We start from the raw sequence: 14677 nt of genomic DNA, 5'->3' as shown, positions 1-14677 counted from the left end.
TAATCGGCCATCATTAGGAAGAGAGGCCCCTTGGTCTTGCAAACTTTATATGCCCCATAGAGGGGAACACCAGGGCCAAGAAGTGAGAGTGAGTGGGCAGGGGAGCAGGGCAGGGGGAGGGTATAGGGGACATTCGGGGTAGCATTTGAAATGTAAATGAAGAAAATATCTAATAAAATAATAAAAAATATACTCACTACAGCCTCTGGTTCACAGTTTGACTCATAACCCCTTAACAAGGTTATTAGCTTGAGATAGAAGAAGGTATTTCTTCAGCAGATTCATGCCTTGCAGTTCATGTCTCTGGAGACATTACCACAATCCTTCACTGTTCACTATTAACCTTCTTGGGAATGGTACCTGTGGTATTTAGTTACACTGTATGTGAATGCTCATTGTAGTTCACTTCTGCTTGACTGGAATCTTTGTGAACCACCCAAGTAATTATATGGCAGATTTGCCTTTTAATACTTCTGCAGTGGGAGATACCACAAGAGTCTCTATAAGCTGTGTGGCAGAATTACTTAGCTTCTATTTCCTACACATATTTCCACTTACAAGTAATCTGAAATAGTCTGGCTTTTCTACTATTAGCCAGGTGCTCAAGGATTGCACACATCTGAAAGCCAGCAGCAGATGCCAAAGCATATTGCCTCTCCAGAACTCCTGGCAAGAGAAGCATCACGGAGCCCATGGTTTTTCAACACCCAGTGAAACCAGAAAGTGACGTCCTCTTCCCTGCCCCTGCCCCCACCACTGCTTTCCCTGTCACTATGTGTTTTGTTTTATCAGCAAGTGCCTGAAAACACTCAGTGAGAGATGTTGGTTTCGTTCTGAATAGGACGGAGGCAGAAATGGTGGTCATCAGTGACCCTCTTCAAGATGTAATGACTGGCTTAAGTCAGCAGTCTGCTCAATTGGGCATGCATTTGAAGAGTACAATTAGACCAGAGGACAGTGCAGAATAGAAGAACACATTCATTCTTACTTAATGGAATTGATGCTAATAGTTCATTCAGTGTTCTAAATATGATAGACACAAAACCAAAGGCTTGACCTAGAACTTCCATTTCCTTTCCTTTACATGTGTGTGTGTGTGTGTGTGTGTGTGTGTGTGTGTGTGTGTGTGTGTGTAAAGTGTGCGTGGGAGGCACAGGTACCACAGCAGTCGTGTGGAGGTAAGAGAAGAATCTTATGGAGCATGTTCTCCCCTACTTCTTTATATGGAATCCAGAAATCAAATTCAACTTTCCAGGTGGCAAAATAACCAGCCAGGTAATCTTGCTGGCCCTTGAGCTACAGATTTCACAAACGACACAAGTCATTTACAATCATTTTTTCTACTGGTAACCAGGAGGCTACATCGTTTGTAAAGAAAAAGTAAAAATTAATAATTATTATCCAATACTTTATTTTCTGAATCCAAGAAATACCATAATTTTTAACACTTGGAAATGTGTACTCTGTCCTCTCCTATGGAAATGACGTATTTGTATTTATACATGTACATACACACACAGAGTAGTTATTTTTTCAAAGGTAAATGTCATGACTTTTTAAGATATCTTTAAAAATACAACCCTATGAATTTACAAAGTTTAAATGCCTTGTGTTATTGGAATTACAGCTTTTAACTCTAAAACTCACTGTTATGTTTGTTTGTGGTTTTTGAGACAAGGTAGCATTGGCTTTCCTGGAATTCATTCTGTAGACCAAACTAATCTTGGACTCAGAGATCTGCCTGCTTCTGCCTCCCTGGTACTGGGATTAAAGGCCTGTGCCACCACTGCCCATCTGAAATTCACTTTTAATATTTTTTCCTTTGAAGTAAAAATCCTCCACATCATTACCGTCCAACTCCTATTGCCTCACACACTATGTTCCTTCCAGATTCATGTCCTCTTTTTATCTATTTATGGTGTAGGTGTGTGTGTGTGTGTGTGTGTGTGTGTGTGTGTGTGTGTGTGTGTGTGTTTATAACTCCTTAAATTCAATTAATGCTTCCCCTATATTTATGGGTGTGTCGTCATCCACAGTGTCATTGATCACCTTCTAACAGTCACATCTCCAATAAAGAATGACTCTCTATCCCATTCTACAATTTTTTTTAAATGGCAGAGATTTCAAAAATATTTTATGAATGGAATTAAGTTACATCTTTCCACAGTTTTAATGTAAATTAATATTATGAATGCTCTACCTCATTAAATAAAATGAAGTGATATCGACAAGTCATTTTAACTATAGTAATCAAAAATCTTAACTTTTAAAAAAAATCTAGAAATCAAATCTCATTTGATTCTCTACGACTGTATAATCATAAACTGCAGTTGGAATTATATAGTATCAAAATCATGCACGTAAAAACAAACTAGTAAACATTTTCAAAATTCATTCTCTAGCAAAAATCTTTATTTTATTTTCACTTTTGGTTATTTGTATATGTACATACATGTGTACCAGTGCCCAAGGAGTCCAGAAGAAGGCAGGTCTTAGAGCACTAAGAGTTGGAGTTATGGGTGGTCACCTGGTACGGCTGCTGGAAACTAAGCTGGTGTTGTTTTCAAGAGGAGCAAGGACTCTGAGCCATGTGTCCAGCTCATCAATCCTTTTTTTTTTTAAGTAATTAGTGACTTTTATTGAATGCTTAGAACACTTAAAATGCTCGTGACACTATGTAAAATACTCTACATTCATGAATGCTCTTTCAGTTTCCATGACGTGCTTTATTACGCTGCTTTACAAATAAGAACATTCAGGCATAATGGTAATTCAGTAAATGGCTGAGTTAAAGCCACCCATGAAAATCAGGTTCCTATGCCAACACAGGGAATCAGATGGACAAACCTTTGAATATTCAACCTTGTGGAGATAAATTATCATGCCTATACTTTTGTGCAGCTTTTAACAAAATGTCCAAAGGGGGGGGGCAACTTAGAGTGAGGAAAGATCCTCACTCGCAGGTCAGAGATTTAAGTTCATTATTCCTGACTCCACTGATTGATTCTGGTGAGGCTGAAGATCATAGGAGGACCACAAGACTGCAGGAACAGAGACAATGGGGGAGGGGCTGAAGGGACAGACACTCCTCACAGGCATGTCCCCTGGTGACCTACTTCCTCCAACCCTAGTTCATCTCTTCATTTTTCCAGTGTTTCTAAAAATAATGCCACCAACTGGGAAACGAGTGTCTGACACATGTGTGGCGGAGGGAGGCATTTCATATTTAAATAATAACATTGTATGTCCCAATAGGTGCAGTACATCTAAAGAGGAAACATCCTGCCACCTCTAGCTAGCTATAGTTTCATCACCAGGGCTAGATTCATGGACTTCAGGGGGCAGGAGGGAGGAGTGGGCACATCACAAATATCACTGGGTCAATCCTTTGGAATAGGATAAAAAGAGTAGAGAGAAATCCCAAAATACATTTTCTAGCAGAAAGAATATCAGGTCAGACTACAAGCAGCCTGGTATAAAGGGCAGAGGGATAATATCTATACAACCAGCAGACAAAGCTGACAAGATAGCGCTTTGCTTTCTCAAACTGAAAATGTAGAAGCTCAGTTTTGAGTTATTAACCTTCCTTCTTCTCCCATGTTTTCTTTTGGTCCGTACTTCTAATGCCTGAATTTTTAAATAGTTCCTTCACCAAGCTGTCTTTTCTTCCATTTCTTTTTTTTTTTTTCACAATGTGTTTTCTTCCATTTCTAAGGCCATAAGAGAAATATTGCCAGACTAATGTGCCTAAAAATGTTTCATATGGGCCAATGTTTATATATAGGACATGCAGCTTCTTTCTTATGTAAGACAGTGGTCCATTAAAAAGGAAATTTCTCTGGCCTCTATAAAACAGTGAAAAGTTCAGGCACTATTTATAAAACATCCATAATAAAGTTCAAAGTCTACCTGCCTCCCTTGTGATTAGTCATCCCTTCTCACTAATATTCCATTAACCCCTTTCCTCCCCTCTATACATTTATTTGAACTTCTTGTTCCTCAGATACCAACTCCAACAGCATTTCTACTCAGTCTATCTTGTTCACACTATTGTCTAGCTCATGTATAGCAGCAGTTACCCCAGAGATGAAACCCCAAGTCTTCACTTTCCTGATTCCTGATTACTTCATCCCAGCTTCAAATGCATATTCTCTGTCCCCAAATGCTGGGCTACTTGTCATCCTGGTTGGCTCTGTCTTGTATTATATTCCATGAAGATACACCTTCTCCTTTCAAGTGAACTGTGACTTTAGCATTGCCACTTGCTATTTCTTTAATATGCCACAAAAGACAGCATTGGGTCCTTAAGTACTGAAAGCTTAGTGAATATCTATTCCATTAATACAACACATTAACTTGCTAACTTTGGGATGTAAGCTGTAGTCACCCAAAGATTAAACATTTGTTCTTGGTGCCTGAATGAATGTTGTCATGGCATAAATAGTGTCTAACGACACCAAACACTATATCACAGCATTTGTAGAAAACACTAGCCCAGAAAAACTTTGTTTGAGCATTACTTCTATTGATTCATACTTTCTTGGCTTTTAAAATATTGCCAGTCGCTCTTCTTCCATTCTGCTTATTTTTTCATATTCAAGTTGAACATAGAACAAGCCTGCTTCTAGACAGTATAACTGGATCAGATGGAAACTTTTGAAACTAAAATTTGTCCTAAATTGTTAAAGATCTGTTCCTACTACCTTAATATTGTTCAAATAAGACTTGGGGCTTACTCATGACATCAATCCTTGTTCTAAATAATTGTATGTGTTGAAAATTTGAAATTGTTGAGTTTTTGCCACGCTTCCATTCCTGAAGGATTAGTTAATAGGGTTCAATGGTCTCCTTGCTGGATCAGCACTCATCGTAGGAATCCCTGGGGGTAATTCCCAGGTAGTGAATTAAAATTGTTATAGGAAAGAATTGTGATCACTTCACGAAGGAAAAAAGGAAGAAAATTTCTGTGTCAAGGAGGCAATTCAGATGTGGGGGAGGGTGGATGCGGAGGGGTTGGAGTGTGTATGAAAAAGAAATTTGAATGAATTTTATTGTCACAACACAAAATATAAAACTAAAATTAGAAGCTGACTTATTGATGGACTATCCAGAGACTACCCCATCTGGGGATCCATCCCATCATCAGCCACCAAACCCAGATACTATTGCATATGCCAGCAAGATTCTGCTGAAGCGACCCTGATATTGCGGCCTCTTGTGAGGCTATGCCAGTGTCTGGCAAACACAGAAGTGGTTGCTCACAGTCAGATATTGGATGGAACACAGGGCCCCCCAATGGAAGAGTTAGAGAAAGTACCCAAGGAGCTAAAGGGGTCTGCAACCCTGTAGGTGGAACAACAATATGAACTAACCAGTACCCCTGAGCTCGTTTCTCTAGCTGCATATGTAGCAGAAGATGGCCTAATAGGCCATCATTGGGAAGAGAGGCCCCTTGGTCTTGCAAACTTTATATGACCCAGCACAGGGGAATGCCAGGGTCAAGAAGTAGGAGTGGGTGGGTTGGGGAGCAAGGGCAGGGGGAGGGTATAGGGAACTTTCAGAATAGCATTTGAAATGTAAATAACGAAAATATGTAATTAAAAAAAGAATTAAAAACAAAGAAGCTGACTTATTATTTAGAAGTTTCAGATATGCTATATTATCCAGATCAGAAATTAGGAACAGAAACTGTCTTCTAAATTTGGAGTTTTAATGTCAAATTCTACTGCTAAAAGACATCTTTTCTTTTATTTGTTTTATTTAATTGTTTAGAATAATATAATAACATCATTTTCCCCTTCCTTTCCTCCCTCCAAACATTTCAGTATATCTCTCCGGTCTAACTCTTTTTCATTAATTGTAATAGTTAGAAAGGTAGATAGATAGATAGATAGATAGATAGATAGATAGATAGATAGATAGATAGATAGATACATAGATAGATAGATACATAGATAGATAGATAGATAGATAGATAGATAGATAGATAGATAGATGATAGATAGATAGATGATAGATAGATAGATAGATAGATACATAGATACATAGATACATAGATGATACATAGATTATAGAATGATAAATATGTGTGTGTTTGTACATAAGGACGAACTGTTCGATCTGTATATTGTTACATATATGTATATTTTTTCAGGGCTGATCATTTGTTATTGGATAACCAGTTGATGTTCTCCTCCCTGGGGAAGACGTATTCTCCTGTTCTCAGCCTTCCTTTGTTGCTTGCTGTTCTTTGTGTATGACTAAGACCTCCTGGACTTTCTTCTGTCTGTTAACATGTCCACTGTAGTTGTCCTTGTTCAGTTTATGAAATGTGCAAATAAGTATAGTCTTACCCCTCACTTGGAAAACTCTTCTTTGCAAGGGACTGAGATCATCATTGAAAAATGCAACCAATCAAGTGCAGAGTTGTAGAGCCTGATCCCAAGAGAAAAACATACATCACACACACTCTGCACCAAAGGCTCCAGGTTCATTCAGGAAGGGGAGGGTGTAAAGATTGTAAGAGTCAGAGGAACAGGCAGTTTGCTGTGATTCTGTGTTTCCTTGGAATGTCAGAAGCCAGACACATAAAGTCTAACAAACATGTCTGCCAAAACATGATGTGAATAAAAACAACACTAATAGTCATGCTAATGTGGAAGGGGAAAGGCTCATGATGCCTCAACTCTAGAAAAGAACTAGAGATCAGAACAGCTAGGAGTAAAAGAAATAGTTTTCACCAGGGAAGAGCCCATCATCAATTGGTTATACAATATAAAATGGTCAACTCTTAAAACATGCACATACAAATAAAACTCTATGGAGTGAGTAGAGTTACAGTTATATATTTAAGAATGTCCCTGAGTATCCATTATTTAGACAAATCAGTAGGCTACAGAATGGGAAAATATTTTTTACCAACTACACATCTGAGAGAGGACTAATATCTAATATATTTAATAAATGATTCAAAAATGTACATCAAGAATTAAACCCAATTTTAAAATGCAGTACAGATCTAAACAGAGAATTCTCAAAAGAGGAAATACAAATGGCTAAGAAGCACTTAAGGAAATGTTCAACATCCTTTGTCCTCAAGGAAGTGCAAATCAAAACTTCTTTGAGCTTTCATCCCACACCAATCAGAATGGCCAAGATCAATAAAATAAATGATAGCTTATGCTGGTAAGGAGTAGAATAAGGGGAACACTCATCCATTGCTGGTGGAACTGCAAGCTTGTATAGCTGCTATGGTAATCTGTCCAGTGGATCCTCAGGATGCTGGAAATAGACCTACCCAAAGATCTAGTTGCATTATTCTTGGGCATATACTCAAAGAACTCTACATTCTACTACAGGCACAGTTGCTTAACTATATATATTGTTGTTCTATTCATATTAGTCAGAAATTGGAAAGGGATTATTTGTCCACCTATGGATAGATAAAAAAAAATGTGATATATTTTATATAATTAACTACTACTCAGCTGTTAAAAATGTCATCAGGAAATTTTCAGGTAAATACATAGAGATTTTTTTTGAAAAGTCATTCTGATGGAAGTAACCTAGATCTAGAAAGACAGATACAGTATGTATTCACATATAAGTGGGTGTTAGTCATTAAGTCAAAAATAGGTAAGCTACAACCTGTATATTCAAAGAGGTTAGATATAGAGTAAGAAATTGAAAAAGAGAAACATATTTCCCTGAGAAGGGGGAATAAAATAGATAGTATGGAAGGATGGTGCAGTACTGGGAGGATTATATGAGGAGGAACATGGAAGGAAGAGGGAAGTGTGGGAGGTAAGAAGAGGAAGGACAACTAAAGGGTCATTGGAAGAGTTGCACTGAATCCTAACACAGTAAGAGCTTCCTAAATCATATTCATATATGAAGGTGATGATCTAAATGGAATCATTAAATAACACAGGGGAAATGGAGCTGGAGCCACACTAATGGAGCTACCACTGATGGAGCACTAATGGAGTTTAACACTAAATGAAACATCTAGTTATGAAAATGGATTGATGACACCTAATTGAATTGCTGGACAAAGGGGCCCTTTGGGAACCTCTACATAATCCAGCCTATTGCCAAGGCTATTGGTTACCCTCCACAGGCTAACACGAAGGTCATGTTAGTAAAGATGATACCTACACAATTCATTGACCACAGAGAAGTGGAGTTAGTGTCTACTGACAGCCTTCACTCCTATTGACTAGTATTTATGGTTCTAGAAGGTATTCTGAACACCACTGAAGGAGAATCTCTTCCCAATGATGGCTGACTAGGCCATCTTCTGCTACATATGCAGCTAGAGACATGAGCTCTTGGGGTACTGGTTAGTTCATATTGTTATCATCACTTAAGCTAAGGTAATGGTGGGTCAGTTCAGGGAGGACTCTAAAATTCTATTGGCCAACTTGTCCTTACAGTATAGGCCTATGGTAAGAGGGTAAGAGCACATGCCTCATTTGATCCCTTTCTAAGAAAGAATGAAGAATGTGCTTAGCTAGAAAGCTGCAAAGAGGAAGTCGGGACACCTGCAGAACTGGTGATGTACTTATAGCCCACTTACAGATTATTTAATATTCCCAAGAGTTTAACCATTTGTCAGAGGCCTAAAAATCATCCTGGAAGAGTGTGCTGGGTTTTGCTTGCTTCCCTGACTGCAGAGTAGCAAGGCATGGTACCAAATTTATTTGCAGAAAAGAAAGAATTGATATCAACATCTGGTCTCCCTCTGGTCTATATTGTTAATGGTGAGTTAGTTTTGGAGACAACAGAACCCAGAAGATATGCAGGGGTAGTGTGACTATTCTGAGAAGAAGTGAACTCTTTAAAGCAGTTTCATTAAAGGCAAGGTAAGAAAAGGAAAGATAGCTCCAGATAATGACAGAAACAGAACTTTACTAGCATGGAGACAGAACGGCATAAAATTAACAGATTATGATTAGTTTAGAAAAAGTAGAGGTGAAGATTTAATATAGTTTTATTTGAGTTCTATTCTGTCACAAGAAAGGAAAAGAGACCTTTTAATTTAACAAAGGGGATAAAAAAAAGCAAAATAGCTTAAAGAATTAAGTAGAGGCAAATACATACATGCCAGCACAATTTGCAGAGAAATTTAAAGTGGATAAATGCCTTTCATGTTATAAGATATAGATCCAAATTCAATTTTCCCTGTTCCAACCTTTTATTTAGTGTCTCTCTTCACACTCCCCTGCTGGTAACATCAAAATTCTCCAAACTGCTCCACTTTATTAGGCTTCCAATAATTTCCATGCCACATTAAAAACAATTTCCATTTCTTTGTGCGTGTTTTTTTTTTTCTTCAGGGACCAAAATAGCATTATATATCTAGGCTTTAAAAAATAGTCATTGACCTTAGTGCAGGCTTTCCCACTGCCTGCTTAGAGCCTCCTTCCCTGTCGCCTGCACTTAGATGGCTCCCGCAAAGAAGGGTGGTGAGAAGAAGGGACGTTCTGCCATCAACGAGGTGGGGACCCTAGACTATACCAGCAACATTCACAAGCGCATGCGTGGAGTGGGCTTCAAGAAGGGTGTTCTTCGGGCACTCAAAGAAATTCAGAAATTTGCCATGAAGGAAATGGGGACTCCAGATGAGCGCATCGACACCAGGCTCAATAAAGCCTTCTGGGCCAAGGGAATAAGGAATGTTCCATATCACATCCAAGTACTTGTGTCCAGAAAACATAGGGAGGATGAGGATTCACCAAACAAGCTCTATACATTGGCTAACTTACACTTACATGCCTGTTACCACATTCAAAAATCTATGTGGATGAGAACTAACCTGCTTATGTCAAATAAAGTTGCAGAACTGGAATTAAAAAAAAAAAGTCATCTATACTTATAAGAGCCACTCAGTTTTTCTCCTCCCATTTTCATCTTTACAACCAAGGGTTCCTCTCTGAAAACCCTAAAGGTGCAGCCGCAGATGGGCTCAATCTTTTGGAGGGCACCCACAGAGCCATTTCTGAGACTGACATAACAGCTAAGCCGCTACTTGTAGAAATGCAATTGTTTCTAAAAATTGTAGTCAATAGTATTCTGTTTGTTCAATTAAAACTTCCTGAGACAGACATATTTTTGTTTATAATATTTTTGGAAAAAAAAAGATGTGTGGAAGTAAAAATCTAATTTGCATTCCTTTAACTTGAACCCACACTCAGCCCCGACTCAGCTACTGGTTTATTGGATGATCATCCCCAGTACTCAGGGTCTTTCTGTGGACCCAGAAGTTTAGAGTCCAAAGCACTACAGTACATTGTGACAATAACATCCTATTGTTGTTATTCCTACATCCGTATGAATCCCACTCCAGTGTAGAAATCGACATCATCTGCTATAGCTTTCTGAGATTCTCTTTCTCGCTGTGATTTACAATGCTAAAGATCACACCAATTTAAAAGTATTGTCAACTGTATGCTATGTCAGTCATCGTACTTATCAGAGCTCTTTTTATTCCCAGGGATCAACTCATAGAGCGATTAGTGAAACAAATAGGCTTTTTCATCACTAAGACCCTCCATGAAGATATCTTCTTAATTTACCTAGAAAAATATAACAAATAACAAATCTACTTTTTCATACTCGTGGGATAGGTGGTGAAGTTTTTCAATTATGACCAAATTGTGTTTTTATTTACAAGAACCCTAACAAGTTAATTTAAGTGTATATCCTGAGCTTGAAGATATTGTCAATTAAATTGGGTTCACATAATAAAACATTATTTGATGACATAGCTCTAGAAGAAGAAAAAAATCAAATCTAATCAAACATGTATGTAAAAAACTGTCAAGATATGCTCACAATTCTCTGGAATATAATAAAATATGTTAATGTTTTGTTTTCTAGACACAAGCAGGCATGCACCAGAGTAGAGAAGACATGAAAATTTTGTAAACCACAGAATGGTGTATAGTAGTATCACATACAAGGCCTAGGTAGGGCTGAGATCTGCCTATTCTAAGCATCAGGGACATTGCTGCAGTGTTTAGAAAGTTTCGATTCAACATTGCTGGTTTTCTGAGCAACTCTTTCAGTCTTTCTCCTCAGGATACTCTGAATGGGATGTATAATAAAGAAAAATGGCTGAATATAAAGTATAAAATGACATAGAATTTTGTAACACACATACACATACATATGCGCACACACACACAGTGATACTGAATAGAGACTATAGAGTGTTCTAGACATGACAGCAAAACTGTACTTATGAAATCTCAACTGTATGGCTGTGAAAACAAGCCCTGTATAATAACAATATCAGTCTACATGTCAATAAAGACAGGAGAAATAGATCAAGGCCTCACCCTTAGATGAAGAGCTGTAGGTAAGTGGCTCATGAGAAACAAAGAATCAATCTTCTCCAATGTGAGTCCCCTGAGAGGAAATCCAGTCCTGAGTGATGAGAGCCTAAACATGTATGCATAAGAGCAACACTCAACAAAATGTGATTTTAATATGGAAATTTCCACCTCACACTTTTTCATGCAGACATTAAATTCATATTGTTAAGGGTCACTGTGTGCCAGGTCTTTGCATGATTAAGTACAGGCAATCAAATATATCACATATTACTTTGGTAGACACAGGAAATATTAACGTGCTGACGGGGAAATATTAATGTGCTGGAGAAACAAAAGTTCCTTGCCTTTATAAGGTGTTTACAAGTAGGTTTTACTGTGATACAATGTTTAAAAAAACAGTATCTGCCTGCAATGTAATTGTCTTGCTAGATGTTGGTGGAACCATTTGTAGCACATTTTCTGCTCTCTTACATATGATTAGCCTTCTTTCTTAATTAATTCTTCCTTTGACCACAGTCCTTTCTCTCTGTTGAGTGACACTCTTCCTGGGGAGATGTAAACAAACATCTATTACTCAACATGGATAAGGACTCAATGGCAAAACAACGTAAGGATACATTCAGAGTCACCTAGGCAAGGCAGCGAGTTATTGCTGTTACTTAAAGGAGAATGGATGAGTGATTTTTTTATTTCTTAGATGACACGTGATCCAAAGATAGCTGCATCAGCAAGCCCCACCCAGCATTGGTGATGACTTATTAAAGCCAGAAATCGCTTGCTAACCACACAGCTCATAGGCCACTGGAGAGGGTCTCTTCTAGTTAGTTCCATTAGTCTGAGTAATTCCAGGAAGCTCAGCTTGTTTCTGCTTCTTCTAGGCAGCTCAGTTTCTCTGAGGGTATTTCCCATCAGTCCTTGCTTCTTATGTAAGCTCGGACAGGGAGTAGCCTAATGTATTTGCTCATTTTCATGGCCTTCCTAAAGCTTCTGCATTGTTTACTTCCTGGGTTTTAAGGGTGTCTCTTAGAGTCTTAATGACCTTCTGGGCCGGATGGACCATCATCCCAGGGAACTGTGACACAGCACTCTCTCAGTGTTACGAAATGGAGTAGGATGTCAGATCTCATCATTGGATTTGGTCTCGTGACAGACTTGTGTTCTCCTCTCCATTACCCTCTCTTTCTCATCCTATTACCCACTCCATTGCGAAATCAGATCTGAATTAAGTTAAGAGATGAAGCTGCTTATTCTAAAAAGAAGAGAAACAAAGACTGAGGCCATAGCTCAGTAGATAAAGTTCTTGCCCTGAAAACATGAGAAGCTGATTCTGATTCTTAGAACATATATTAAATAAATATAAAAATAGGCCAGGCGTACAATCTTGGCTTGCACTCACATCACTAGGGAAACAGAAATGAGTGGATCCGTGGGGGTTACTAGCCAGGCAGACTAACTTATTTGGCAATTTTCAGGCCAAAGAAAGACCTGAGAAACTACTCCCAAGTTTATTGTCAGACATGTGCGCTTACCGGGCAAACAAATATACATACAAAAAGAAAGGATTAGGGAAAAGAGAGGAGAAACAGAATAAGATGTTTATAAATGAGCACTTTCTATTTATAACTCAATAAAAATTTAAAGAACAGTATTTTGTTCTCAAGTTTCTCAGCTATGTGACCATGTACACATACACATTTTCATGTGGCCATTAAAAAATAGGGGAAAAAAAATCAACCCATCTCTAGTAATTATTTATCTACCCTACTCAACAAACACCCAAATGCCAAAGACAATTTTATAATATGTCCAAAGTTATTTATAACAATACTGCGCACATGTGTGTATTGCTGTACATTCCAGACCAGTGTTCTGGAGTCCACAGAACAATGCCTTCTGCTGCTAGCTAGTCTATCTGGAAAGATTAAATGTGGGTTATTCTGAAAGAGTGTGCTCGGTAGATACCCTCTGCTCCTATCCAGGAGTCTACTGTGACCTGTTCAGTCAGCAGTGATACCTGTTGGATTTATATAGTTTCACAGATACATTATCTGGAAAAGAAAACAAAATCCTAGAAGGTACGTAAAATGTGGGACTGTGCACAGACGCCTGGTCCCCGGTTGAGTTAAGGTCTGGAACCCCGGCGACCTGCTGGGTGGATTTCCACCTGCATGGGACCAAAGGTGTTCAGTCACACCTCCCAGGTCCCTGGCTCCTGTCACATAGCTACAGCCTCTCACAGCCACCCCACAGAGAGGTGTGTGCCCATCAGTCACTTAGGAGCAGCACCAAGCCCTCCCACATGCAAATTAGGGTTGCCCAAAGCTCTCAGACCAAACCAATGAGAAGTACCTGTTGTCAGACTCTTACCCACCCCAAAGTGTATATAAGAATCCTACCTAGAAGGACTAAAGGAGTGTGAGAACTACTCTGTTGTCCCAGCCTTCTGTCCTAAGAGCTGTAACAGTTGGGAAGAAGTCTGCTCTCCCAAGGCGCTGCCTGAAGCTCCAGGGCACTCCCCACTGGCTAGTCAGCCTCTTGTCATCCCAACCTGACCCTCCATGCAGGGCAGCTTGGAGTAACACAGTAACCTGGAAGGCACAGCAGAAACAAATGGAGGTAGAGCCAACTGCAGCAGCAGAAGCAAGAGAGGAAGCGACTCTCCCCCCACCCCACCCCCCTCCCGCATTCGCTTCCCTTCCCTGGAACTCCCACACCAGACCTGGCCAGAGATCTCCGTGGAAAGCCTTGGGCACACAGGCCCACAATGAAGAGCTGGCACAAGACAGTAGCTCCCCAGAAGGGGTTGGCAAACTGACTGGAATTGTGTGGCTCTATATCACAGTGAAAAACATTAGAGATGTTAACGTTCAGAAAAAGAATAATAAAAGAGCAAGGAAAATATGTATATTGTAAATCTCTGTCCTGGGTTTTTGTTTTTTTGTTTTTTTAAGTTGAAGTTAAAGCCTTCATAGGATTCTGTGAACAGGCCCCTCTAGAAGACAGGCTCACCTCTAGCTGGACTCCTCTGTGAATGAGTTATATTTTTCTATTAGTATCTTGGATGAGGACACATTTTAATGCCAGCTCAATAAATTAAGCTCTTTCATGATCCTCCAATCACAAAACTGAATAGCATATGATAAACATTGGTATTGGACCTTGAATTACATTTGCTATGTATAATGAGAACAAAGGGGAGGAAGGACTCTTCTGTAGGCAGAGATCAAAAACAAGATATGACCTAAATCTTGACTTTGTTATCATGAGAGGATAGGTATATGTCAGTGATAAGTCTCCTCTCTCTCTCTCTCTCTCTCTCTCTCTCTCTCTCTCTCTCT

General features: G+C 39.0%; 1 protein-coding gene across 1 annotated transcript; it reads left to right on the top strand.

The window, feature by feature from the left end:
- The first annotated feature begins 9445 nt into the window (after positions 1–9445).
- Positions 9446–12962, top strand: LOC110336063 (60S ribosomal protein L31-like). The gene is made up of 2 exons (XM_021218476.1): positions 9446–9795; positions 12950–12962. Exons 1-2 carry the CDS (start codon positions 9446–9448, stop codon positions 12960–12962), a joined length of 363 nt encoding a protein of 120 aa, XP_021074135.1.
- Positions 12963–14677: the final 1715 nt, after the last annotated feature.

This window comes from Mus pahari, chromosome 18, assembly GCF_900095145.1.
Source record: "Mus pahari chromosome 18, PAHARI_EIJ_v1.1, whole genome shotgun sequence".
Classification (NCBI taxonomy): domain Eukaryota; kingdom Metazoa; phylum Chordata; class Mammalia; order Rodentia; family Muridae; genus Mus; species Mus pahari.
The sequence above is the reverse complement of the archived record's forward strand: the minus strand, read 5'-3'. Positions and strand labels throughout refer to the sequence as shown.

What these genes read in the sequence shown, in the direction of transcription:
- LOC110336063 (XM_021218476.1), top strand. Translation starts at nt 9,446, where the DNA reads ATGGCTCCCGCAAAGAAGGGTGGTGAGAAGAAGGGACGTTCTGCCATC.